At 36.1% G+C, this 26690-nt stretch overlaps 4 protein-coding genes and 1 long non-coding RNA gene across 6 annotated transcripts; 2 read left to right on the forward strand and 3 right to left on the reverse strand.

Moving 5' to 3' along the window:
- Positions 1–369: 369 nt before the first annotated feature.
- LOC122537386 (cilia- and flagella-associated protein 61-like) lies at positions 370–10959 on the forward strand. Its single transcript, XM_043670497.1, has 20 exons — positions 370–683; positions 755–887; positions 1351–1689; positions 2189–2433; positions 2548–2801; positions 3793–4046; positions 4126–4342; positions 5215–5462; positions 5539–5724; positions 6737–6859; positions 6928–7040; positions 7113–7264; positions 7722–7929; positions 8009–8178; positions 9093–9308; positions 9379–9483; positions 9563–9640; positions 10029–10145; positions 10215–10280; positions 10490–10959. Exons 1-20 carry the CDS (start codon positions 551–553, stop codon positions 10676–10678), a joined length of 3546 nt encoding a protein of 1181 aa, XP_043526432.1. The 5' UTR covers positions 370–550; the 3' UTR covers positions 10679–10959.
- LOC122537396 lies at positions 10528–14847 on the reverse strand. Its single transcript, XR_006308619.1, has 3 exons — positions 14077–14847; positions 11329–11446; positions 10528–10616 (listed from the first exon to the last, which is right to left on the reverse strand). It is a non-coding gene; the product is annotated as an uncharacterized LOC122537396 (long non-coding RNA).
- LOC122537395 lies at positions 13000–16691 on the forward strand. Its single transcript, XM_043670515.1, has 3 exons — positions 13000–13228; positions 15617–15801; positions 16251–16691. Exons 1-3 carry the CDS (start codon positions 13096–13098, stop codon positions 16320–16322), a joined length of 390 nt encoding a protein of 129 aa, XP_043526450.1. The 5' UTR covers positions 13000–13095; the 3' UTR covers positions 16323–16691.
- On the reverse strand, positions 14902–18670 carry LOC122537390 (dihydroorotate dehydrogenase (quinone), mitochondrial). Of its 2 annotated transcripts, XR_006308618.1 has the most exons (3): positions 18052–18670; positions 17010–17977; positions 14902–14992 (listed from the first exon to the last, which is right to left on the reverse strand). XR_006308618.1 is itself a non-coding variant. In XM_043670507.1 (2 exons), exons 1-2 carry the CDS (start codon positions 18401–18403, stop codon positions 17154–17156), a joined length of 1176 nt encoding a protein of 391 aa, XP_043526442.1. In that variant the 5' UTR covers positions 18404–18670; the 3' UTR covers positions 16965–17153. The 2 variants fall into 2 exon arrangements, 1 of the variants encoding a protein (XP_043526442.1); XM_043670507.1 differs by lacking the exon at positions 14902–14992 and having other exon boundaries at positions 16965–17977.
- Positions 18671–18852: 182 nt separating this feature from the next.
- On the reverse strand, positions 18853–26070 carry LOC122537397. Its single transcript, XM_043670517.1, has 8 exons — positions 25638–26070; positions 24396–24725; positions 23471–23867; positions 21990–22326; positions 21089–21302; positions 19964–20438; positions 19280–19510; positions 18853–19201 (listed from the first exon to the last, which is right to left on the reverse strand). Exons 1-8 carry the CDS (start codon positions 25770–25772, stop codon positions 18861–18863), a joined length of 2460 nt encoding a protein of 819 aa, XP_043526452.1. The 5' UTR covers positions 25773–26070; the 3' UTR covers positions 18853–18860.
- Positions 26071–26690: the final 620 nt, after the last annotated feature.

Here is a 26690-nt window from a genome sequence, read left to right on the forward strand (position 1 = left end):
TATATAAAAATATAAAATATATAAAAAATGTATATATATAAAATAATATATATAAAAAATATATAAAAAATGTATATATAAAAATATATAAATATATATTTTTTATATTAATTTTATATATTATTTTACATATTTATATTAATTTTATATATTATTTTAAATATTTATATTAATTTTATATATTTTTATAATATATAAAAAATGTATATATATAAAAATGCGTATATACGATATATAAAAAAATGTATAAAATATTTATAACTTATTTATAAATTTTATATTATAAATCTTTATAAATTGATAAATTTTATTATTTATAAATTTACACACTTTCTACAGTGTATAAAATATTTATAACTCTCTGTAGTGCGAAGTGAAAGTCTTTCTTCAAATCAAAATTTAAATTTAAATCCCTCTCTCTCCATCGAAATCTAAATCATTTGCATAAATATACAAGTCCAAATGTGTACCACAAAGAAGTTAAAATGTTTCTGTGATCGACGAACGATTGATCGAACAAAGGGCCGAAGATGTGACAGAAAGGAATTCGATGTTCGTGCACATCCTCGTCTGGGACAGACGATACACCGGCCATTTCTTCGCGGACCTTCTGACCGGGCTGTTCAACGTCACGTCGTATTTGCAGCACGTGATCCTCGTGATACCTCCTCGGATTATTATACGTGAGCCAAAGATCGATCTCTTGGTTGGCCGACGTGGTTCAAGACCACCGTAGGTGGCTGTAATTTTCCAGCAGGCGTGGACGTGTTCGAACAGCAGATGATCAAGATCCCGCCACGATACTTGACCGATAAGCCCTCCGTGCAGTCGATCTACATGACCAATCGTCACCTAGAAAATCCCAGGCTGAAAGTTCGACGCGTTGTGTGAGTTAAGGATCTTTTGAGTTTGTTTCGTTTTTCTATTGATTGGATGAAAAAAATTGGCGCGAGGTCCAAGCAAGGGTCGAAAATAAAATGAAAATTAAGAATAACAAGAGAATTTTCGAATAAAAAAGAAAACGTTGAAGAAATTAAATTAATTAAAAATGAGAGAAGAAAGAATTTTATATGATCCTAACTAATTAATTGTTCCAATGATTATTCTAATTATGAGGATGTAATAAGTTGAAAATGTAGGATAAAGTCTTTTTTTTTTAAATCAACTTTGAAAATTGAAAAATGCTTCATTCTATATTTTTTCAATTTATTTTTACGTAAGAAATCTTCTTTTTATAAATCATTTTTTATCTTTTTATCATAAAATTTCCATAACTATTCCAAATTGAACTCAAATATTTTAGTGACACATTCGCTTGCTAAAATCGAAATTTTGCTTTCTACGTGATAGAGAAGAGGATAACGACGACGTAGTAACGATCATCGACGCAGAAACGAGTCTCGTGAAAGAATTCTACGGGGAATTCTACGTCAGCGAGATAGTCCGCCATCCTGACAATTGTCGACGATTGATCGTTTCCGAGGATGACGAAGGTTTGGCCACCGGTGTGATGTTTCTGAACAGCAATATCGACCTGGATACGCTCAACGAGAATTTCGAGTTAATACCGTACAACGGTCTCAGAAAACCTCACGAAATGGACAAGTATCCCCCGGAAATCATGCAACCAGCCAGCGAAATTTTCTTCTCCATTTTCTCGAGAACACCTCGCGACGAACCTACGAAAGAGTTAGCACTTTTGATATCTTTGTTTCGAGCTACATTTCTTTTGCATCGTCTTTCTAGTTTGCTAAATTCATCGATATTTTTATGATCGTTTAAATCTATTTATAAATATTGTGTGGAGCATCCTTTACTTTTTGACCAAAGTAAATTTCTTCCTACATTTTTTTTTTCTTCTGAGAAATAAAAAATGTTATTTTGACCTTTGAATATAATTGAACGAAATTCCAGTGGTATTCCAATAAACGAAGTATTTATTGAAGAATTTATTTCTTTTGAAACGTTCACGTGCTCTGAATTTTTGTGCATACGTGTATAGCAATTGTTACTCTGTCATCTCGCCGAAATTTAGGAATACGCCTGTCTTAAATGCAATTCTCTAAGAGTATAAGTAATAGAGGAGGAAAAACATAATCTTCTGGAACGAAAATATTCGAAGCCGTCTTGTCTTCGATAGATTTATCCGTTAGACTCATTCAAGTCCGATACGTTCACACCGTGTTAGATTCTCCGAGAAACTTTCACCGGAAGGGAGTATGGAAGCCTTCAAGGACGCAGACTTTAATACTTCTCGAACCACTGTGACGTCCAACAGCCAACTGTTGTTGGAATTCGAACGACCTACGTTTGCGAAGATATCGACTGATCCATCGTTACTGTTTTTCCTCGATCCGCGATCGACGGTTACCAATTACTATCAGATGAAAGTGATGAGCAGCGCGTTCGCGGAGTCGTTCTTCAGGATTCCACGTGAGTTTTAAATTCTCGACTTGTTTCGAAATAAAATAATAAAAAAAAAAAAAAAAGAAGAAGATAGAAAGTGAAATCAAACGAGATACATTTTTCCAAAAAAAAAAAAAAAAGGGAGAACTGTGGTTATGTCTCGCGAGTTCTTCGAAGATTTGGTGTTCGACAAGATCGACGCCCCTTCGCAGCCAGTTTATCACGGCGACGTTAACGCGTTCGTTCTGGAGATTTTCACGATGAGGGACGAAATGAAATGTCGCTGGAGCAGGAACTTCGTCGAGGCTGCGTTCGAGTGTTATCCCGAAATGGACTACTGTGTGACACTTCTGCCGTTCTCTCATCCTTTCCTCCCCCTTCTCAAACACTTCGTGGTACGTTTCTGCGTTTTCTTTCACGATTCGAGATCCACGTATTTTTAATTTCAACCATCGTCGTTATTGAACTTACAATTTATGTTAATTTCTATTTCTTTAATTTCATATTTATAAAAATACATGGGCGAATATTTATGCAAACTCTTATCTCTGTAAAACGCGAGTAAAGAAACGGTATCTATGTTTTGAATATCTTCTATACATATTTGAATGTCAGTTCAGCGATGAACATATGTAAATTTCATGAATGATAAAACTCTACAGTCTACTCTCTACGTTGCCTAAATCTTCGGAGATCTGATCGTTGGATCGTTAACCTCTTGCGCTGGAATGACGTGCCACGCACGTCGAGGATTTTTTGTTTCAAAATTGTAATAAATATTTTCTCTTAATTGTTTTAAGTATATTTAAGTAAAACAAAACAGGCAAAACAAATAATAAATATTTATTACTTCTCAATAATCTCTATCCAGTGATATCGTACCGACGGGTTCAAAAAGAAATCGACGAATTATTGTATATACGGTGTTTGGTCACTCGTTATGGTCCGCAATCAGTTGCCGGCGCAAGTGGTTCACCTCTTGCGCTGGAATGACGGTGCCACGCATGTAGAGTTTTTTGTCTCAAAATTGCAATATTTCCTCAGTTTTAATTATATTTAAGTATATATATATATATACCCAGGCAAAACAAATAATAAATTTATTACTTCTCAATAATCTCTATCCAGTGATATCGTACCGACGGGTTCGGAAAGAAAGCGACGAATTATTGTATATACGGTGTTTGGTCACTCGTTATGGTCCGCAATCAGTTGCCAGCGCAAGTGGTTGAAAAGAAATCGTTTCACGACTAAACCAGCAGAGTTCGTACCACTGGTTAAACTGGTACCACTTGGCAAAATAGCCAAACAACGAATAAATAAATTGACGTGCATTTAAAAACAAAATCGGAGACCTGTTGACCATCTTTTTTGAACAATGCACAGCGCGTGCCGTTGAAGTGCAACAAGGATTATCCGATGACCTTGTACGTGACGCATCGTGCCGCTCTTCTGGGCCAGATAAGAATCCGAGAGGCGATGTTCTCCGACAGGGAGGGCGTGCTGGATCTTTTGCAAAGAGTTCCAAAATCGAAACAGGTTTTGATGGACTTCGACGCCGCGATGAACCGAAAGCCATCAGGAACGCGGTGTTACGTGTTTCAATGGAACGACATGATTGTAGGCGTAACGATTCTTCGGTAAGCTCGGACAGTATATTTAAATACGGTAAAATTCTGAATTCTTTACGAAATTCTTTACTTGCGGTGAATACATCAGCGCCGAGAATGAAGTCACGTACGTCAGGCGGCGTTATCACGTGGAAGATTACATCGCGGAGATGAATATACGTGGCGACGCGTACGGGCGTATTCTACATTTCATCCTGATGCCGATTTTCTCCGTTCATCTGCCCTACTTCTTCTGCGAGATCTCCCGTTTCAGCGGCATGATCGTTCTTTACTATCGTCTCGCGGAAAAAGCGTCGAGCGCATTGGTAAACATTCCTCGCGACGGAACTGGCACTTTTCGTTCGAAAGGTCTTGGGACGTTTAATGAAAATGAAAAATGAAAATTGACGAATTAATGAAAATTGACGAATTAATCTTTCATCGATGAGCGGAAAGTAACTTTCGCCCAGAAGTTTTATTTGTAGACGGCCGCAGTGATTTACGTCAGTTTTTTAACACCTCTTGCGTTGGAATGACGTGCCACACACGTCGAGAACTTTTTGTTCCAAAATTGCAATATTTCATGAGTTTTAACCATATTTTAAGTATAACCCGGACAAAACAAATAATAAATTTATTACTTCTAAATAAATTTCTATTCAGTGATATCATATACCGACGAGTTCAAAAAGACAGCGACGAGTTACTGTGTACGGTTCGGTCGCTCGTTATGGTCCGCAATCAGTTGGTCCAGCGCGAGTGGTTAAAATTCGTGGTATTTAATATTTTATTTTGTAACGGGGATCGTCGATGAGGTATAATTAAATTAAAAGTAATTTAAATCTAAATTACTGTAGTTTCGTCTGAATGAAATCGATATCGGTTCAGTTGAAGGATCAGTATATAAGATTTGCAAAAATGGTAAGAAAACAGAAACGTACCGAGTGTGTACGTGCAAATATTTAAACTTTAGCGTCGTCGGTTATCAGCGTCATCGATTGTTACAGCGTTCAATTTAATTTTCGATATTTAATATCTAATTTCATAGTAAGCAACTATGTTATTCATTCACAGAGTAATACAGTCTGAAACAGCAAAAACCGTCCAAAGATTTCTCGACGACGGTTGCCATTTAAAATTCACACGCGCGACGGTGAATTGCGAAAACGATGAGGGATAATAATTTCTAACGTTTCAGACTCGTACGCATCCCCTAACGATCTGCTTGAACTCGATGATTCCCGTGAAACCTCGTAAAAGAATAGAATACAAGTATTACGGTCTCGTGGAAACTGACGAGCCCGACGAACAGAAGGACGAGCCATTTTCGCTTTTTATGACGACACCGAGGCTGGCGATGATGCCGAGGTCGATCATCGATTCGAAGGTGGTCGTGGTCGGCGCCTCGGATTGCGGCGTTGCGTTCGTCGAGCAGCTTGCCTTTGGGTAAACGAATTGAAGGAAATTTGGAAGAAAGAGGTGCTACTCTCTCTCTCTCTCTCTCTTTTCTCATTCAATTTAGACACAGCTTCGTGCGATTCGCGAACATCACTCTGATATCGCCGAACGGTTTGCCCTTCGAAGAGGAGGATGAAACGAGCGAGCGTTTGCTACCCTTCAAAGGTCGATACTGTCGAAAATATCGTCGACTGACAGGCGCGCGTTCTTGGATTAATCTCGTATATGGAACAGTGATATCGATTCAGAGGTGACGAGGAAACGAACGATGCATCGTGCATCCATAGCGATGATGCGTAGAAGTATTTGAACATTTCTCAGAAATGAAACAGAACTTTTACGAACATTCGTTGAAATTTTTTTGTAATTTCATCCAAGTGGTCCAAATGACCAATTTATCACTTCTGATGGAAATTTTATAGATACAGAACAGTGTATTTTTAAAGATTTGAATTACTCTTGAAGTAAAATTGCTTGTGTAATTTGTTGTATTATAAAGTTAATGTCTTTGGTGGAAATTTTATGCTTCACACGTCGGTAGTTTTAGTATTGATACTAGAGTGAGCAATGCCATGATGTATTTTATTAATACACGATTATATTGGTAAAATTTAAAAGTGACTAAATAAGATTGAAAGTTTTTAAATTAAAATAATTAAAAAATTGTACAACCTTGACATTATAAAGTTAATGTCTCTGATGGAAATTTTATGCTTCACACGTCGGTAGTTTTAGTATTGATACTAGAGTGAGCAATGCCATGGTGTATTTTATTAATACACGATTATATTGGTAAAATTTAAAAGTGACGAAATAAGATCGAAAGTTTTTAAATTAAAATAATTAAAAAATTGTACAACCATATACGCAATATACATACCACGTAATAACTATATTTCTATTTTGATAAAAGATGAAAAATTATTCTTTTTGTAAGATTTTGCCAAATTTAATATTGCAACTGGCAACTTCAAAGTGTTTTCTATCTATTTCATTCAAAAAGAATCGTGCATTTAATAATTAATACATACTAATGGATGATTTCCAAATTATTGTGACTTTATTGATTCAAATACTTTTATGATCTCAGCATAAAATAAATATCTCCGCACCTTCTCCGTGACAAAAATCTCGATCTTGTTTCAAACTTTATCAATATGATCACGATGATCGTGTTTCGTTCAATTCAAATTGAATGAATCTCAATTTCAACATACGTTTTGTACAACACGTATGAATGAGTCACTCTCTGCGATCGATAGGAAAGAAAAATACGTGACAGTGATGCACCAAGGGAACATTACGTACGATTATCTGATTCTCACGTGCGGGATGCAGTACCAGCGTCCTTGGTTTCAAGACGAGCTGGAGGAACAAAGAAGAGGGTAAACCGAGCAAATGAAAATTCCCCGAAATAGAACAAACAACGACCATAATCTTTCTCCTTGCGTAGAGAATTTTTGGAACACGAAACACCTTGGAATTGTTTGACTATCAATGACGATGCAGAAGCAGCTATCTGCCTGGAGAAGATCAACAAGCTGACGGACAATTTGAAACGTGAAAGTTGGTCGTCGAGATTAGATTCCACAGGAAATTGGAAATCGAAGAGTTGATATGCGATGTGTATCTTTCCAGAGAGAATTATTATTTACGGGCACAATATCGATTGCTACTGCGCCCTTCAAGGACTGCTCGAATTTGGGATAGAGGGATCTTGGATCACACTGATCCAGCCGCCGTTGCAAGAATGCGAAACTCACGAAAGTGCCTTCTTCGATAACTGCGAAGTACAAAGAGAATTTCCTCTTTTTCCTCGTAGGAATTTCTATGGATCTCTCTGACATAAGCTCTGTATATTAGACAATCATCATCCTGAATTATTACACCCTTTAAATTATTTTTATATCTCGTCTGCGAAGGCATTCATTTCTAATATTTTTAATTCAATTTTCATTTCAAAATTATAAGGAAAAAAACCTTCATCTCCTCAAGGATAGGGTTTTCAAATAATTCGAAGGAAATGAAAAAAAAACTAGTATTTCTTGGACACAATAATTCTTTCTCTCAGAGTCACACAAAAATTTCACAAACAAGATTTTCGGGGAGTTTGACACTCAGCAATTTGCAGTTCAAGCTCAACATTTCAGTATTTAGAACCCGAAAGACAGCCGAATCGTGCATTAACAATTATTCATTAAAACTCGTAACTCGTCTCTGAAGAAACGCTCGTCGGTGCGTTCAAAGGTGTACGCAGAGGTGATGAAGTCGATTTCAAGGAGCAACATCGAGATACTCGTGGGATGGGAATTGACCGATTGGAACCTAAGAGATTCGTTAGATGGAAGAATGATTGAAACGATCGTCGTCCGTTTGAAAGGCAAGCTGAGAACGCTGGAATGCGACGCCCTGGTAAATTTTCGCGAGAAGACCATCAACATGACGATATTCTTGGGTGACTGCCAATGCTCGACATCAACGGAACAATAATCGCGTGATCGTCGGCTATGATTCACCAATTCCATCGGTTTCAGCGATCTGTAAGTCTGGGTTGATGTTCGACGGCCAGTTGATCATAGACACGGAATTGAGAACGAACGATCCGTCGATATTCGCCGCTGGTACCATAACCAAGTATTGCAGGAGGTTCTACTCGGAGATCTGGCAACACGTGCATTTCAATAGCATAGAGATAGGCGAGAAAGTTAGTAGAAATTTCTCTTGTATTGGTAAATTTTACAAGTCACGAGTTATATCGTTGGAATCGTCACACTCGGATAACATTTTAATGCTAAATTTTTATTTTATTAAATTAAATTGATATTTGATACTATACGAAAATTTATTCTCGCTGTACGAAATTGAATTTTACTAAATTTTCGCTTCTATTTCATACATCGAACTTTACGTTGAATTATTCAAATTGTATTTATTATAATTATTATTTATATTTATATTTATTGTAATTATTTATATTTAATTATTCAAATTGTATTTATTATAATTATCATTTATATTTATTTATATTTATTGTAATTATTTATATTTAATTATTCAAATTGTATTTATTATAATTATCATTTATATTTATTTATATTTATTGTAATTATTTATATTTAATTATTCAAATTGTATTTATTATAATTATCATTTATATTTATTTATATTTATTGTAATTATTTATATTTAATTATTCAAATTGTATTTATTATTTAATTGTAATTATTCAAATTGTACTTATTATAATTATTATTTATACTTATATTAATGTTTATTTATATTTGTTGTAATTATTTATATTTAATTATTCAAATTGTATTTATTATAATTATTATTTATATTTATATTTATTTATATTTATTGTAATTATTTATATTTAATTATTCAAATTGTACTTATAATTATTATTTATATTTATATTAATTGTAATTATTTATATTTAATTATTCAAATTGTGTTTATTATATTGCAATTATTTATATTGTCACTAAATTTATTACTTGTCGTACAATTCATCAATACTTGTAACTCGTAACTTGCGATTCATAAAATCGTGCCGACAATATTCCACTGTGAACAACTCGAATCTTCAAATCGAACATCGTTGATGTTTGACAGTTGGCGAGGATTCTTCGATCGATCATCGAAAACGAACATCGAGGTGTCGAGACGCCGGAGGAAGCGCCCGAAAGACGCAAGAAAGTTTTGGCAATACCCGTGTTTCGAACACCAAAAGTCGTGGCCTGTACTTTGCCCGGTGGTTATCGGTATCTTTACGTGGGAAAGCCTGGGAAACACATGATGCGACGGCTTGCGATTCATTATAACATTTACGTGAGTTTTCGCTGTAGCCTTGCTCCTGAAGTTTCGTGACGAAATTTTGTTCGAACAGTGTCGTGTTTAGGGTCAAGTGCTGGTAACTGGATCGTGCACGTCAGACATTGGTTACTTTCGCATACGATTGAATCGATTCGACGTAATAGAGACAGTAACGTGTTTCACCAAACAGGTAAAGAGGCATGATTTCTACGCTTTTTGAACAGTGGTAATTTGTTTGGTATCAGTGTAATGATTGTTTGGTACCTTAGAATATCGAGGTTCATCATATGATCACGTTGTATGGAAAGCACGAAAGCTTGCTGAACGAGTTGAAGACACGCTTTGAAGTAAAATTTTTCTTAATTTGTAAATGTATTTCAGGCATTAACCCTTTGACAAAATAATTTTCTCTTTCTTCAGATCTCTTGCATTTTTTTTTTTTTGAATAAAATCGTACATATTTCAAACTTGATTATTATTAAATCTGTTTTTCATCTGAAAAATGATCGTTTCTTTCGGGCTATTTTGCAAGTATCGATGTCAAAAAATTGGAGATGGAAACTTTCAGTTTTTATTTCCATTCCTCAATGTTTCTTAAAGATTGCGTCATTACTACATTTTTATTTATTTTGAAAACAAAATACCATCCAGAAAAAAAAATATTTACTTCTATCAACGACACTGTCAAAGGGTAGAAATTACGAGCAACGATCTTGAATAATTTCACCGTGACAGAAATCGCTGATCGCCGATTTTTACGCGTACTTCCGGGAACCGTGGGCAATGGCGGTCTTCTACGATAGATTCGAGTGTCTTCGAGTGGAGAATCGAGCTACGCTCCTGTCGAAAACGGTGAGAGTGGGGGAAATAAAAATAGTCCACTTGACGATCGAAAGCCGAATAAACTTTTTCTCGCGATAGGCAATTCCTGGCCAGTCCTTGGTTGACGATTGCATTCGTGCGCTAATGAAATCCGAATGGAACGTGGTGAGTCGAGAATTTATATATTATAAATTCATATATAAATAGACCGCGGATTTTTTATGCAAATTAATGTTCTCGTATAATTTTCTACATATCATACCGACAAGTCCTACGAAATTAAAATGAAAGAGAAAACACAAATTTACATAAATATTCGCAATCTAGTTCTTCGTCCGAAACTCATCAAATATTATATTGTGACGAATCTTCAGTTAAAAGACAATGATCGTCAAGCCATCCAATCGAGATTCGCTGGTTCGGTGTATCAGCAGGAAATCGAGGGAAATTTGCTAGACTTCCTGCAGTTTGCCGAAGAGGACTTGCCTGTTTACTGCACACCTGGAAAATTACGCGAACTATATCTAGACATCGAGAACAGTCCTCTATATACTAATTTGTAATTAAAGAGACTCGTGAAAATGTTTGAAACATTTACGACTATGTTACGTGTTGTGTAAAATATTTACAAATTTTCGACGAAATTAAGAACGTACGTAGCGTAACGTATATTTCAGAGAGATTGCAAAGATATTGCGATAGTCCATTAAATTAATAAACGTCAATGCATAATGGAATCACTTTCGGTGTCGCAACTGTTGCACGATTTTTCCAAATGGAATGAAAAACGTTTAAAAAAAAATGGCCAATTTCGTGAAACATTTTTCACGAAAAAAAATCTACCTTCAGCTTTGTATTTTTCATCCGGCAAATTTTCCATTTGATTTATCGTCAGAAAAAAAAAGAAGTCGTTTATAAAAATACAAAAGAAGGCAGCAGTTACGATCGATATTGAGATATTTATACTTTTCAGCGAAGATTGTAAAATAAAAAATAGTTTGACGTCAGTCAGAACATACAACGTAGAAACAGCATGCTCTGTTATCACAATATTACGTGCATTTGAAAAGTATACGTTCAAGACAATACTATCCATAGCATAGTAATTTTCTTATTACTCGTAACTTTCACAAACATTTTCAATTATACGTTATCAATACATAATCGTGTCTCATTGTAGCGTTAATGAAATTTCAAAGGTTCTTTTACATACACGTGTGTGATACAGTTCCAAGGCAGATTCGTATCGAGGAATAATACTGTTTATGTGTACAAACATTCTGTTCAGACTTGTGAACTCAGTCTCTGAACACAATCTCGTTAAATTAATCCTGGAAAAAGAAAACGTAAAGATAAAATTTACATAAATATTTGAATTATAGCGACAAGAATATAAAGAATATACAAAAAGAAAACATAAAGATAAAATTTACATAAATATTTATAAAGAATATATAAAAATATAAAGTATGAAGAATATATAAAAAGAAAACATAAAGATAAATATTTACATAAACATTTGTTATAGTGACGAAAATATAAAGAAAATATAAAATATAAAAAATATAACAAATTAATAGAACTCTGTTATGTTCGTGAAATATATGATAAATACTCTGATACGCGTCACTTTGGGATCTACGATTGATCTCTTAATTTTTTTTACGCTTTCACGGCCGAGACCGCGTCGGCAAGCGAGCAAAACGTCTCTGACTTTGCCTGATGGACTTTACAATCGTCTCGATCGCCTCTGTCCGTGGCTATTTGCCTCGGCACGTTGCGATCCGATCTCTGGGTCAAGTTTAACATTCCACCGGAGCTGCTCCATAAACATACGGCTCAAGGCGTTTTACTCGCCGCCTACGCGCCGTGAAACAACAAATACGCGTCACACTGTGAAATGTCACGGCACGCCTTTTCAACGCGAAATTGTCCCTGCCGGGCTTATCAGCTTCGGCGGATCGCTCGGATCGCGGTTTAGAGAACAGGATCGCCTAATCTAAAAGAGAAAGTAACCCGACTTCGGCTCGACCTGTAACACTTACACGTAGGAAACGTGATCGCGAAATGGAAGTTCCAACCGTGCATGCATTGTTTCGAACAATCGTTACTGTCAAGTAACTTTTTTCTTGCGTCAGCCGAGCAAATGGAATTAAAGAGGAATCGTACACTGATTCGATTTGGACTTTCGTGCAAGGTATTCCATTGTGTTGTGCGCTTGTTGCAACGTTCCATTCGCACGCGAGTTTTACAAAATTTCTTAACACGCTGCAAGTTTTATTACTAATTGTAAAAAAAAAAAACTGCTATCTAAAAACTGTGATTATAAAACTAATCGATATTTGATTACTCTAATATTAGGTAAACTATTACAGTAAAATATTTACTTGCGTTGAACAGTAATCGCATTATAAATATAAAAAATATCGCTTCGAGTGTTAATGATCGAATCTGTAAAAGTTCATGTCGACTGACAGTCAGTCAAACAAACTGAACTCGCAATAAAAGACCGACTCGAAATTAAAATCGCTAAAAGGATACAAGCGACGTACATAAAAAAAAAAGAAAAACATCCCAATGACACGTAAAAAACAATTCTCTACCTGTCACGACCAATACATTCGCTGTATTATTCAATAGTTGTATGATTTAAATAAAGAATGACGAGCTGATTTATCAGAGAAGCGGCCAAGTACTTCGGCGGCTTAATGGACCGAGTGATTCAGAACCGGAAGCAAAATCGGTATAATTAACCGTTTTGGCAAGGCGCTCTGCCACCGGTGCTTTCATTAGATCGGCGCATCCTATCAAGGCTGAGCCTCTCCTACGTCTGTGCATCCCATTTACATTTTTATATCTCGCTACGCGAGTAAAATCAATTGCGACAAAGGCAGGTAGGAATCAGTCGCGCGTGAACCGCGCGCAGGAACGTTCGTTCGATCGTTTTTTTATCGGCTGGGGCGACATCCGTTTCGCGAAGATGAGCGCACCGAGGACGCTTCAGTCCTACTTTTACGAGAGGAAGTGCTATCTGTGTGAGAAACGCGCCGTTTACCCACCGGATCGCGATGTCGTGAAAAGAACGACGCACAGGGTCCGATTCACCGAACCGAGTAAGTGATTGAACATTCAGATCCGACGAGCACATCGGTCGCGTGACGTTTCACCGCGCGTTATATAGTTCAACTGGGTCAAGTCATAATTTTGAAATGACAGGAGATGGAAGAACGCTATTAGAACGAACGAACGAACTTCATCTGGCAAATTGAATCGTTGTTGCTCGTTATTTGATCTTTTACCAGTTCGCGCTAATTTCGCTCTTGTTTCAATAAGGTAGAGTAGTTGAGGAGTATTTTAAGAAACGTGTAAACATTTTGATATGATCAAATTGATATGACGCAAAGATTAAACTCGAGAAACTTTTCAATAACAGACAAAAAGAATTGGGCTGAAAACAATCCAAATAACGCGGCAAGTTTGAGTAATTTCGTCTGAAAATGGAGTGTTTTGAGATTTTAACGTCGTCTCTATATTTTGTTTTTAAATTGAAAGCGGAGTATTCTGTAGTATCTTTTTGAAAGTGGAGTGTTTTAAGATTTTGACATTGTCCTTATATCTTTTTTTAAGGTATAGTCATATATTTTTTTTTAATTAATTATGTATTTTTTATATTTTTTTAATTATATTTTATTATATTTTATAAATCGATTTTTCGGGTTTTTATACTCTATAAAAATACCATTACGCGTGTGAAAGTATTTTAACTCGAATTTCATAAGATTTACGAAAGATGAGACACGCTCATGTACCGTTCAAATAAAACTAATAATTTTTAAATACATCAGTACTTTATACGGAGTAAAAAAAATATATTGACAAAATAAATGAAAATACACGGCTCGATTTAAAAAAAAAGATTCCGAAATTTTTAAAACACCTCCATTTCCAAAGACACACGCACCATTTAATTTAATTTTATCCATTGAAATTTTCGTTCTCTTCTCTTCTATCGCAGTGGATAAAACTTCCACGTATTCGCTTGTACGTATATACATATTTATATATTTGTACGTTATGTATATTCACGATTGTCATATGTTTGGCGACGAGCGTAGTTTTGTCCATTTCCCTCACTTTTTTTTCGTTTGAAAAAAAAGATTGCATCTATGGAAAAAAAAAGAGAGAAAAATCGTGAAAAAATGTTGGAACGAAACGAAATATTTGAACGTCGTCGGAGAAGGCGACAATACGACCTGATTCTTCTTATTCCTGTTCCCGTGTAATCGAGTTTTGAAATGTATCCAAAAGCAGAGTCGCCCCTGACGTTGGGTCAATGTCACGCTATTCTCGTTGCTCGTTCCGTCCTCCCAACATGCGTGGATTTCACAGTTGTTAAATCTCGTGGCAGCAGAGATCGTGCTGAGTTTAACCAGAGACCGTGTTGCTCCAAAACTTTTTAACCTTTTTTAACCTGTTAACGAAAAGAAAGAAAAAAAAAAAAAACGAGTTAACTTGTTACGTAGTTTGCCATTCTCTTGTATTTGGCAATGGTAACTACACTACTGATACTTGTGTAAATTCATATTCTTACGAAGGGATTTGAAAAATAATTAATTTATCTATTAAACGTACTGTCAGACGCAGTAAATTACTTATTAAATATTATTACTGGATTGCGGATTTCTATGCATTTCTAAATCTTTAGAAACGTAATTAAAGAAACAGGAACAAATACTTTCTTTCATATATTTTTTGCATCTCCTCTTTCATACATGCACAGAAACTCACAGTATAATTATTGTGGCGTTTCTGTAGTTTCAAATTTTGAATATTGAATCATCCTACTAGAGTAAGTTCTTCTCTTCAGAGGATTATGTCTGAAACAATGGAAATTGTCACTATGAAAGTTTTATGAAGTTAAAAAGTATATACATAACTTTAGCTTAGGCTAAAAGATTATAAACAACGTTTGTATCAATTTCCAACAGTTTCTTAGTATACAGTAGCTCTGAAGGGTTAATTTTTAATTTCGTAATTACAGTGACTCCCACTTCAGAGAGATCATCCTGCTAAAAAGATATCGTGAATTAATGCACGATTAAATAAGCAATTCGCGCGTTCTTGTACCATAATTGTATGACAGATGCAAAACAACAAAGGCGCGTTTATGCAATATCGGCGTTATTATACAACTATTACGATTACCACGCCTCCGTAACATAACTTGCGAGCTGGTGATAATGCGAGGCGCGTGAGTTACGTAACGAAAGTCAATTTCAGACAACAAGTCGGTTCTCGCGCTTTTTATGGTATATCACCATCTGTTTGTTCTCCATAAAAGGGAATATTCAAGACCTACATATATTCGCGATGCGCCGCGCTGATTCACGCTTCTTTTGTCGCGATAATTCTCGCGATTTTTTTCTCTTAATCAGGAGGTCATCCCGGCGACCTTGCGTCGAACGTGTTTTGCATCGATGATGGTTTCCTCCTCTTTGCAGATAAGATGCTGCGATCTGCCTCGCCACAGTATCCCAGCAGAGGATCTGACATTCGAGTGATTCGTCTGACGACGGATCAAGAAGCTGTTCTCCAAGAACAGTTCAACAGATGGCCGAGAGCACCTCACACGGCGGATGTCGTCCTTTTGGCAGCGGAGACTGGACTTTCCGAATCCGACGTCGAGGTCTTTATCATTTATTTATTTACCATCCGAAAGAGAAATACAATAGAGCTTCCCAATATATCTCGACACTGAAACGTTTTATCATTCGATAACGTTTTCTGTACGGAATATTTGTTACTGATATAGGCTACGAATATCAGCTATAACAGCGTTCATAAAATTTAACCATTGGCAACTGTAAATTAACAAATAACTTGTACACTTAGTTTTTCATAATTTTATAATTTTTTTCCGGGGTAGATCATAATTTACCAGTATTTTAACAACAAACTCCATTTGCATTCTCGGATATTAAAAACAAATTAACAATTATTCTCGTCTCTAATTGAATAAATAAAATTTAATACCGAAGAAAACAATTGTTCTATTATCGGAAGTTCTACCGTATTTTGACAATGCTGTCAGATAAGAGAAAATCACAATTTCACATGTATGCTTGCACCTTCTAGGCTTGGTACGCTATACGACTAGCCCAGTGGAGGAAAGAACAGGGCCTGGGAGGGAATCTTGGTCTACATTAACGTTTAACATCGAGGTATCTCGTATGTTATCGTAACTGTGTACCTGAAAATGTAATAACTTGTAAGAATTGCCTATCAACCTGACAACGATCTATTCTTTATCGATTCTTCCGTTGCTTCTAGCTTCCAGCGACTATACTAATTTAACGCTACACGATTCATATTTATGTTAATTGTCATTGTGTAGCGAGAGTTAGAGCGAATTGTTAGAAACAATGGTACCAAACGTTGATTTTTAAAGAGTAACTGTGAGTAGAAAAATGTACATTAGAGAGATAATCGTAGTTGTCGCAACGATTTACAATTACTATATCATTATTTATTCTAACTTTAAAGTACACGAATCTTTAAAATGCTCGAATTAGATAAGCAAAAAAGAAAAACTCTATTTCCAAGTGCCTCGACATTGTTTAATCGTAAGTCATGCAAAGAAGACATTACCAGCGAGTATTAACCATAGTGTACGTAAGACCTGACCGCAGAACGAAATGTATTAGTTGTAACGTATCAGGTACCGCAGACGTATTTTAATGCTTTTAAATAGATGTACTAAATAATTGTACAAAACACACGGATTCAAATGGAAATGTTTGTATAACTCAGTTACTTAAATAAATGTTACGCAAAGAACGTCAGCCGTTGTGAATTTTTCATCGTGGACGTTGCTTTATTGCCAATGTTACGTACCTGAGGTATACATAATGTTTAAAATGAGAACTGCAACGATTGAACAACTTTCTGTAAAACAACATGGTCACTCGTATAAAATGTACATATTTCTGATATACTGCTTTCAACGTAGCAAAAATTAACAGGTAACTATAGAACCGTTTATCTAATATTGGCATCTTTTCCGACCGCGTCTTTAATAGACTTCAGGCCGTCCTTTTTCAACATATCGTCCAATTCTCGTTTGATCTTTCCTATAACTGGTGGCCCCCGATACGTAAACGACGTGTAAACTTGCACCAAAGAAGCGCCAGCTTTAATTTTGTCGTAAGCGTCCGCTCCAGTAAATATTCCACCGACTCCAATGATAGGAATAGCACCGTGTGTTCGTTTGTACATATCTGAGATCATTGCAGTGGACATGTCAGCCAAAGGAGCACCACTGAGTCCCCCGGGTTCCTCCTTGAGAGGGCTTGTTAAATTATTACGCGTAACTGTAGTATTACATAATATCAGACCGTCTACCTTCGACTTTTTCTTAACTATTACATCTGCAATCTCTTGCTTTTCAGAATCTGATAAATCTGGAGCCAGTTTCAACAGCAATGGCTGTTTGCTTTGTATAGATTGTCTGACGTTGTTTATTTTTGTCAGCAGGTCTTCTAAATCACGTTTGTTCTGCAACATTCTCAATCCAGGTGTATTGGGGCTAGATACGTTGATTACAAAGTAATCTGCCACGTCCGCAAATTTCCTAATGCCATCTATGTAATCTTGCGCGGCATCCTCTGATATTTTGTTTTTACCTAAATTAACCCCGACAATACCGTCAAAGTCCTGACTCTTCTTGAGCTTTTGCAAACGTTCCCACACAATATCGTGGCCCTCGCTGTTGAAGCCGTATCGATTGACAACAGCATTGTCTTCCAACAATCTGAACAGTCTTGGTTTTAAATTGCCAGGCTGAGGCTTTGGTGTAACTGATCCTGTAATGAAAATTTCAATACAATATTAATCTATGATCCATCATCCATACTCGTGATTCATTAATATCACTCACCTATTTCTACAAAGCTAAATCCTATTTTGTGCAAGCCAGCTACAGCTTCTCCTTGTTTGTCAAAACCGGCTGCCATTCCTACCGGATTCTTGAACTTTATGCCCCAAACGTCGACATTTAGAGAAGCTGGATCGTTTGCATCTTTCATAGACAAAAGGCCCCACTTTAATACCTGCACTGCTGCATTGTGCGCAACCTCAGGATTCACCAACCGTGCAAGCGGCATGACAAATTTGTTATAAAAGTTCTCATCGCCCTGATAGAAGCAAAGGCCACCGTAAAACATAGCGGCGGTGGTGGTCACTTGCAAAAGCGACTTTAATTTTTGTTTGTTACTCAGACGATGTGACATTTTCTGTAAGCAATTTCGCACAGGTACACGTTTCTGTTGAATGAAAACATTAACCTTCTTTTAAGGTTAAGGACGTTCGTTCAACATCAACGATCAATCCGTTACGAAACGATATCGCACAACGTATTCTCGCATAATACCGCGTAAACATCGCAACTGTAAATAATTAAACCACATTCTATATTTAAACATACGTTTCAAATGTTTTTGACGTGTGACTGCAATGTGACACACGATCGACGCTGCGACGCCATCTGTCGGCCGTTGCACGAATTACTGACCGTACTATACGACAGATAGATTCTATAGTACGTGTAATCTACTGAGACGATCTACTGCGCAGCTTCGATTCAAGCATTTCGATTCGAGAATTTGAAACGACCAAAAGCATATATAATACGTTACTATTTTACTTTACTTTATTACATTAATATAGCTTCTTATGTTGTACAGAATTTCACGTATTCACCATTACTCGAAGAACAGAGAGATACGACATCGAAGATTTGACGATAGACATGTACGTTTGGAGATTAATGACGAAGAGTTTCCCGGCCTTTAAGAAAACCGGATCTTGAGCCTTCATGATCACGTAAATCATGTCTTTCACCACGTTTCTCGGTATATCGTACCATCTGCAGAAGTACAGCGAGTTACCGATGCCTTCCATTCGACGCTTTAAGTATTCGCCTATGTAACTGTACATGAACAATTGCAGCAGCAAAGTGTTTATTAATATAAATGTTTTTAAGATCATGACGATGTTCCCGATGCTTAAAGCGAGAATGAATTGGAATCCTAAAAACAAATTTTATCGATAATTTTATGCCAGCTTGTGTCAATTTCATTAGTGAGATAAAATATACGAGTGTTTACCGCTTGTGCAAATAAGTACACAGCTGAAGAATAGCTGCATGATCAAGGCAGAGCCAATCGTCTCGTTCAGCATCTTGACCATATTCAGTAAGTCAACGTGTCTTCTGACTAATGCAACCAAGTGTCCCATTGTCTTCTCGTTCCTATTGGCCAATTGATTAAATTCTAGCTTCAGGATTTCTATCTGACCGCACACGTGGAAACTGATACCGAGGAATAACACATCGCTGCCTGATTGATTTGTTTCGAAACAAAAGAAGAAAGATTTAGAAAAGCCGCTCTCGATAAAATATCGACATTTAAGTCTTCTTGATCAACTCCATTTTCTACAGAGTTTTCAATTCGTAATATACATATATTTGTATATTTATTCGACGCGCACTAAATGCAAAGTTGCACGTTAGTCGCAACACTAAATTAAACGATTAGAAAAGTCATTTTTCACGTTGATTGAAAAGCCACGATTCCTTGAGTTTGTAATATTCCGAGTACAGAAAGAAAAAAAAAAAAAAAAAAAAACAGCGATAATTGAGGAATAAGAAACGTATCTCCAACTTTATTCCAAAACGAATGAACAACTGCCGACACAGATATTGTTTGTAATTATTGCTTTTCGATCCGCATTGAAATTTATGGAGTTGCTCAGCAAGCGTCTGACTGATCCACTTGACAGCCATTTATTACCTACATTCCCAGTGCACGTGACTATCATCGCGAAAAACTCTGTGATGAAGACTACAAAGTACAAGCTGTCCGGCATTTTTACAAACTCCATTACGTGGTTGCTAGGCATAGGGTACTTCAGTGTCTTTTCTTCCGTTACGTTGACTATATTTTCTAGCCTCTCTCCAACCAGTACAGGCACAGCCATCACAAGTGTCGCACTGGCATACGCGCCACCCATCATGAGGATACACGCCATTCGGCCCATGTATGCATGCTTTCGTACAATTGCTCGTTTCTCTTCGTCTCTAAGCTCATTGTAGTCTCTGATGGCCGAAGTAAAATTATAAATCAAACCCATAGGCCAAATACGAAAGCTCGCCACCTTCGTAATGGCTAAACTGCCGCAGGCAATTAACACTACACTATCGAGATTCTTCTCGGCGTCGCTGCTGTCAAAATAGAGCTCCGTATGCAGGATTGCAATCATTAACGACTATAAAAGAATTATAGGGGATTTAGATGTGCTTATTTGAACCACTTGATTATTGGAACCATACTGATTAGCTCCATAAATTGGGGGGGGGGGGGGGTTGAAACATGCGAATAAAAGAAAACAATATGAAACATTATGAATATATAACGTGCAACTAAATGGAGCTAATAAATTTGAGGATCTGTAACTATTTATTTAATACGTTCGTTACTATAATCGAGCAGAACAAATTGCGATTCATTTTGCGAATCACATTTTGTTCCCTGCATTTTTATAAAATTTTAGAGATTAACGAAGAAGATTGTTTACTCAAAGAGTTCGTTATTGTGAAGCTACGAACGGGAGGAAATTCTTCAGAAATTAATAAAAATTATTATCGCGATTAATTTTGTCCACATTGAAAATTCTGATGTACTGTATACATTTGTAAATTTCATATACCATTAAGAGGATTGTGGCACGCTTGCAGCCACACGATCCAATGCGCGTTAATCGCAAATTGAAAAAAAAAAAAGGAAGAAAAAAAAGTCACGTTTAACTTGACCTTTCGTTAATTAATTGACGCACTTTGTCAACACTCGTCTACAGAAAGAAGTGTCTGATCAAATGAATGCAAGCGAACGTGTCAATTTCAGAAAAGAGATTCATACCAGAAGTATAAGCGTGATCACGGTACGCATAAAGGCGAAGATATCGTAATTCTGAAGGGGCCAGGTACCCACGGGCCACGACAGCAACTTGAACGGTGTCATCGCATAAACGAAATCTTTGCTCAACGTCGTCTTCATCTTTGCAAGACGAGGATCGACCAACGATTCCATAACTTTCCCTTCCTTTCTTCCAGTGTAACAACCAATTGCACTTCTGTTCTCTCCATTCATCATTTATTCAACCATCAATCGCTCAGCTATCCGCTTATCACTTCCACGTCGAAACTGTGCACATTACCAGAAAGAAGAAAGCGGTGGGGGGTTACCTCACGTGTGCAAGTATGCTTCATTGTCATATTGAAGAAATCGGTCCGTGTGTCGGTCCGCAACTTTCACGATAAATTCTTAAGCTAGATTATCCGCGTTATTACGCCGAAAGAGTATTCTGCCTCTCCGATAAATCGTTAATCGGACCATTTCGAGGAAACCGAGACGTTTTCAAAGGGTATTCAACTTTCATAAGGTGGCAAAGAACAAGACCCATTTTCTTATAGCAAAGAAGATACCTTTCCCCTTTATACGATCGCGGAAGAACTGAAACGTCCAAATTGCAGCCGAGTTTATTTCGAGTTCGAGCGAAAAGGTACGATCGTGTCTTCCCTCTGGGAAATGTCTTCTTTATTCGCGCATACATTGATCCAAACGATTGTAAATACTCATATTTGATATATATATATATATATGTATATATATTGTAGCATGCTCCGTGCGTGGGTATGTTTGTGAAAGTTTCCAGTCAATTTATGCAAGGGGATATTTCGTTGCCGTTCCTCGTCGTCGAGTAACATCGCCGCCGTTGCACGAGAGTGGTAGACGACGTTCGCAATCGAACGGTCTTCACGTTTTCATCATTACTTTCAGAACGGACAGATAGGAGGCGGACGTCTTTAGTATCTCTTTGAAAGTGAATATGTTCATCGAGAGGAATTTCCCGGCTGTCAAATGGCACGACAGGTTTCCACGATTGATTATCAACACCAGGTCCCTTGCCGCGCGTCCTCGTGATCGATACCAGAGCGACTGATAGACGGCCTGCGCGATTTCCTCGGTTCGGGACTCGAGTGCGTCGCCAGCGTAGGCGTAAAGGTACAACTGGATGAGCAACGTCACCATCAGCACCACGCTTTTCAGTGCGCCGACGTTGTCTCCTGTGCCCAGGCAGGCCAGGAACACGAAACCTGGTTTTGAATACAATAAACACGAGGTAATGCACTGTTTGTGCCTTACAATTTTACAGAGTGGGCCAAAAATCACTTTCCACCGAAATAAAAGTTGATTAGTTTGAAGATTGATGAAATTAGTCTTTTTTTTTCTTAAATTCTGTGGGAAGAAACTTTTGGCCCAGTCTGTGTTATTTTAGGTGATTTTGATCTTTTCTGACGAAAGATATATCTTGCACTGTAAATGTCACGTATTAAAAAGTAATTGTCAATATTTCATTTGATCGTACGATTATTGAATTTATTTGAAAAATAATGATGGAAAGGTTCAAGAAATATTCCAAGTAAACGATCGATATTAAAAACATTCAACAGGAAGTGTGAATTGCGTAAGTAGAATAATCAGAATCGTGTCAGCCAGTAGAACACATTTCTTGTACAAAAATAATCATTTCCATTTTTTTTCTTCTTCTAAAATACCAAGTATTTCTGAAACACGGATAAATAAATATAAGAAGTGCTGATGTCAATAAATCTTACAAAATTTCGAAGTAAAAAACTTAAAAGTGACATTTCAAGTTGGAATGTTTCTTTAATAAAACGTACAATAAAACATCATTAAGTAACGTTGTTAAACAGCAAGTACATTTAAAAAATATTAATAAAAAAAAATATTTAAAATACATTAATATCAGAAAAATAAAATACATTAATATTAATGTATTAAAAATGAGTAATAAAATACATTATAATATTAATATATTTTATTAATACAAATATTAATAAAATACATTAATATTAATAAAATAAAATATCTAAAATACATTAATATTAGAAAATATTAATAAAATAAAATATTTAAACTATATTTAGAAAATATTAATGAAATAAAATATTTAAAATACATTAATATTAATGTATTAAAGATGAATAATAAAATACATTATAATATTAATATATTTTATTAATACAAAATTTAAATATTTTATTAATATTAATGAAATATTAATAAAATACATTAATATTAATAAAATAAAATATTTAAAATATTTAAAATAATATATTAGAAAATATTAATAAAATGATAATATTTAAACTATATTTAGAAAATATTAATAAAATGAAATATTTAAACTATATTTGGAAAATAATATATTTTTACCGTCTACGCAAATCAGTAACGCGCTCATCAGTAGCTGTATCAATACGATCATATTGAAAGTCTGCTCGAGATCGTTGGCCAACACCGCCAGCTGACAGTGCCGCTTCACGAGAATTCGCAGCTTTTTCTCGCCACCGAGCTCCCCGATCTCGAACTTGGCAAAATTCATCTTGAGAATCTCGAACTGGCCGCAGAGATGCATCGTCAAACTGAAGAACAGGCCGTCGTTGGCGCAGTGAGCTACAGCGTTGACAAAAATGTGCATTGCTTGCAACACCAGCACGCAAATGTGATGGAGCAACGGTTGCGGCCCGAACACGCAGTAGGTTGCCAAAAAGTAATTCAATTTCAAGGAACTCTTTAGGCTCGCCGTTGAGTTCGCCGTGTTTCGCGACGTCTGAAGCAGAGCAAAGTTCTGGTTTCGAGCAGAAAAGAAAGCTGTGCACGTGCGATGCGAGAGTAATTATATAGTGGAACTTGGCTTGTTCAAATTACATTCAATGAAACCGATTAACCGAACTTTTGCCAACCGAATTCGCTTATCTGAACGTAAGATTCATAGTGTGAACTGTTTGTGTTAATTGCGAAGAAAATTAAAACAATTAAATTTCACCTTTCCACTTCCAATTGAGAAAGATAGTTACAGGAAGAAATTTCTCTGTGACACGAAAACGTATATAGAGTGCACATAATGCACAAATATCTAGGAATATACAAAATAGTCATAAACTACGGATATAGAATGTAGATAAAATATAATCAGACTACGGAGTTTCGTCTAATTTTGTATTCTTACGATGCGTAATTGAAATATTTTTATATCTCAAATGTGTTTCAAAAATGCGCGGTCCAGTTATAATATTTGAAAGAGAAAACAAGCTCTCTGTCTTAATTATATTTTTTCCAACAGTGAATTCAATCGTACCTTCATAGACAGGATATCTGCGAAAGGTAAGGCTTTGACGATGAAGGACAGTCCAGAAGCATAACCCAGGTACAATATCATCAACGAAACGATTCGCCCTCTCTTAAAGTATTTCGTCATAACGTCCTCGTGACGAGAGTCGTCAACGACTGACCAGTCTTTTACAACCGAATCTACAAGAGTGTAAGCGTGCCTCGAATTCCAGCGCATGATCAATAGTTTCGCGAGGCTGACAACGGAGGAGAGGTCCATAACGAACGCGTCCATCGTGTCGTCGACGTCGAGACAGTGTCGATAAACCTCCATAGACAGGCTGCAGATAGTACTGATCTAATTACGAAAGATCTTGTCGATTTTTAATGTTCAAACGACTCTCTCGCTAGGCTTGGGCGAATTAAAAACGAAAAAAAGAAAAAAAAAAAAAGGAAGAAGAAACGTTCTGCTACTTTGTTGTTAATTTTAAATTTTAAATATTTTAAGCATTTTTAAATCAATTACTGTTAATTTTAAATTTTAAATGTTCAATGTTTAAATTCTTAATGTCAAAATTTAAAAATTTTTAATATTTATTTATAAAATTTTTAATATTTATTTATATAATTTTATAAATTTATTTATAATTTATACAATTTATAAAATTTTTAATATTTATTTATATAATTTTAAATATTTTAAGTATTTTATATTTGTCAAGTGATACAGAAAGTTGTTTCATTTGATGGCTGAACTGTATTGATGCCAGCTAACATAACTATACGTTGATTGCTTAGTTTTAACTGTATTAACTGTATTTAATTCAAATTAAATAGAGTAATAATCTATAATATATAATCTATAATCTATACTATCTATGTTTGTATTATATTTGTATTTATATAAATATAATATAAATGTATAGTATATATACAATATATATTAATAAATATAATATAATTATACAGTATATATACAATTATATTTATATAATTATGCGCGAATGTTAAAGAAAAGAGTAACTATTTATTAAAATTCAGAAAACTACAGTTTTACTATTCCCGTGTAGTATTACTACCATTCTATAACTGTAGTATCTGTTGTGTGTTAGAGTCTAAATTCTACCAGAGAAGATACAATAACTCTCACAATTCTGTTCAAAAAGAGAAATTAGAAAAGGTGGACAATCTTTACTATATCGAAATTACTACTATACAATGCCCAAGCCTGTTCTCCAAATGCGTCTTTTCTTTTTTTTCAAAACTATACCTGCGTCATCACTGCGAAAATCCATCGGCCAAAGGAGGATCCATCTCTCGTCGGCCAGATACCAATCACTTTCAACACCGTCTCCTGCACCATGAAATTCCGAACGTGCTTCCCGATCGAATCCTTCTCGCGCATTTCTCGCCGCCAGTTCTCTCGACACTTTCCTATCGACGATGATACTTCCTCTGCTTTTCGTCCACTTCCTTCCCCCCCGAATTCGATTTATCGTGGCGCGTACGCGAAGACACGTCACGCCCGCTCACGTGCATACGTTCTCCCCTTTGATCTTTTATTCACGAGCCTCAACAAGCCTGTTATTCTCGCGGCCAACAAAAATACAGAGACGCGAAACGAAACGTGCATTGCAGATGATATAAACGTTGCCCGCTTTCTCGCTACTTGGACACCATCAACTATTAACGAGCCGGCAAGTGATGCCACAGACGCGGCGACACTAAGAAATATGAAAGAACAGCGACAACAACAGGGAGAATGTTTTGATGTCGCGGAGTCGAGGTGTGTTCAGGTTTGCAAATCGTCGGAAATCAAAGGATGGAAAGACCATGGAAATGGAGAACCGTGTAACCGTTTTGCCGTGATTTTATGTTGCAGAATCGAGCGTTCGAGAGATGGTGACAAAGTGAAGAGAGCTGATTCTTGTATTGACACTGACGTGTGACGAGTTGTGCATCATCTTTAAAAGAAACTGAGAAATGGAAGAATGCAGAAGCAATTTGATATCGCGAGATTCACTTTGAGAAATCAAGGGAATGGAAGAATATTTTGATATTGCAAAGTTTCAGTGGTCAATGATCGCAATGGCGTGTTTAGGAATTAAATGATGATGGATAATATGTGAAATCACTTTGCAGGATCAAGCGGTTCGAGTAGACACGGAACTTTGGTTTCGAAAAAGATGGAAGGATAGCGATAGTGCGCAATGAGAAACATCGACATGGTAGAGATCCAAGTGATTCGAGTCACACCATTACGAAATTCTAGCGTTCCGCGTTGAGCATCGGAGCAAAACGTAGATGAAAACAAGAATTCTGA

Source organism: Frieseomelitta varia, unplaced genomic scaffold (assembly GCF_011392965.1).
Source record: "Frieseomelitta varia isolate USP_RPSP 00005682 unplaced genomic scaffold, Fvar_1.2 scaffold_906, whole genome shotgun sequence".
Taxonomy (NCBI): domain Eukaryota; kingdom Metazoa; phylum Arthropoda; class Insecta; order Hymenoptera; family Apidae; genus Frieseomelitta; species Frieseomelitta varia.